Source organism: Cebidichthys violaceus, unplaced genomic scaffold (assembly GCF_023349555.1).
Source record: "Cebidichthys violaceus isolate CVI_PGR_0920_01 unplaced genomic scaffold, fCebVio1.0.p SCAF_64, whole genome shotgun sequence".
Taxonomy (NCBI): Eukaryota; Metazoa; Chordata; class Actinopteri; order Perciformes; family Stichaeidae; genus Cebidichthys; species Cebidichthys violaceus.
This window is the reverse complement of record NW_027176861.1, coordinates 1,070,879-1,071,570: the sequence shown is the minus strand read 5'-3', so window position 1 is coordinate 1,071,570 and position 692 is coordinate 1,070,879. Positions and strand designations below refer to the sequence as shown.

The window sequence follows — 692 nt, the reverse complement described above, 5'->3', positions numbered from 1 at the left end:
TTATGGTGGAGCTCGTTTTAATTACTTTATATATTGCATTAACCTAATGCACAATATAATGCATGATGTAATCCAAGCTGTAGAAATGTGGTGAGATGTCTCAAGGGTCAGTTAGTGACATGTTCAATAGATTTAATGTGGATCTAATCAATGCACCTTTTAAGTCCACCTGCTGCACATCCGGTCACCTGTCAGTCATCTCTCTCTCTCTCTCTCTCTCTCTCTCTCTCTCTCTCTCTCTCTCTCTCTCTCTCTCTCTCTCTCTCTCTCTCTCTCTCTCTGTCAGACAGAGGAGGGGCGAGGGAGAGGAGGCGTGGGAGGATGAACGGCGGGAAGAGCGAGCTGCTGCTGCTGCCCACGCGGCAGAGCATCATCTGGTGCGGCGACCACGAGCCGAACTGCACGGCGCGCACCACCGACACCCTGGCGCTGTCTGCGGCATCCGCGCTGAGAGGCAACGGCTCCGCAATGGACGCGTCGCGACTCGCGGAGCTCCAGCTTCGCGCCTCGGCCGCCCCAACGGTCAGTAACTCCATAGAAACCACTTTAATATTTAATATGAAGGCAATACACTGCTCAAAAGTCTTTAGTTCATGCATGCATTTAATTCATCATGTCATGAGCGGGTCTCTTCTGAGAGAACATCTTCAATGGACATTTAAACTGGGCTGAATTGAGTAATCAGTGATATT

At 50.0% G+C, this 692-nt stretch overlaps 1 protein-coding gene across 1 annotated transcript in view; it reads left to right on the top strand.

Annotated features, from left to right (window-relative positions):
* Positions 1-321: 321 nt before the first annotated feature.
* Positions 322-692, top strand: part of LOC137890260 (melanopsin-A-like) — a 20,643-nt gene continuing 20,272 nt past the window's right edge. The window contains exon 1 of the mRNA XM_068734423.1: positions 322-522. Within this exon, the coding sequence (XP_068590524.1) occupies positions 322-522 (201 nt within the window). The remainder of the gene's footprint in view (positions 523-692) is intronic.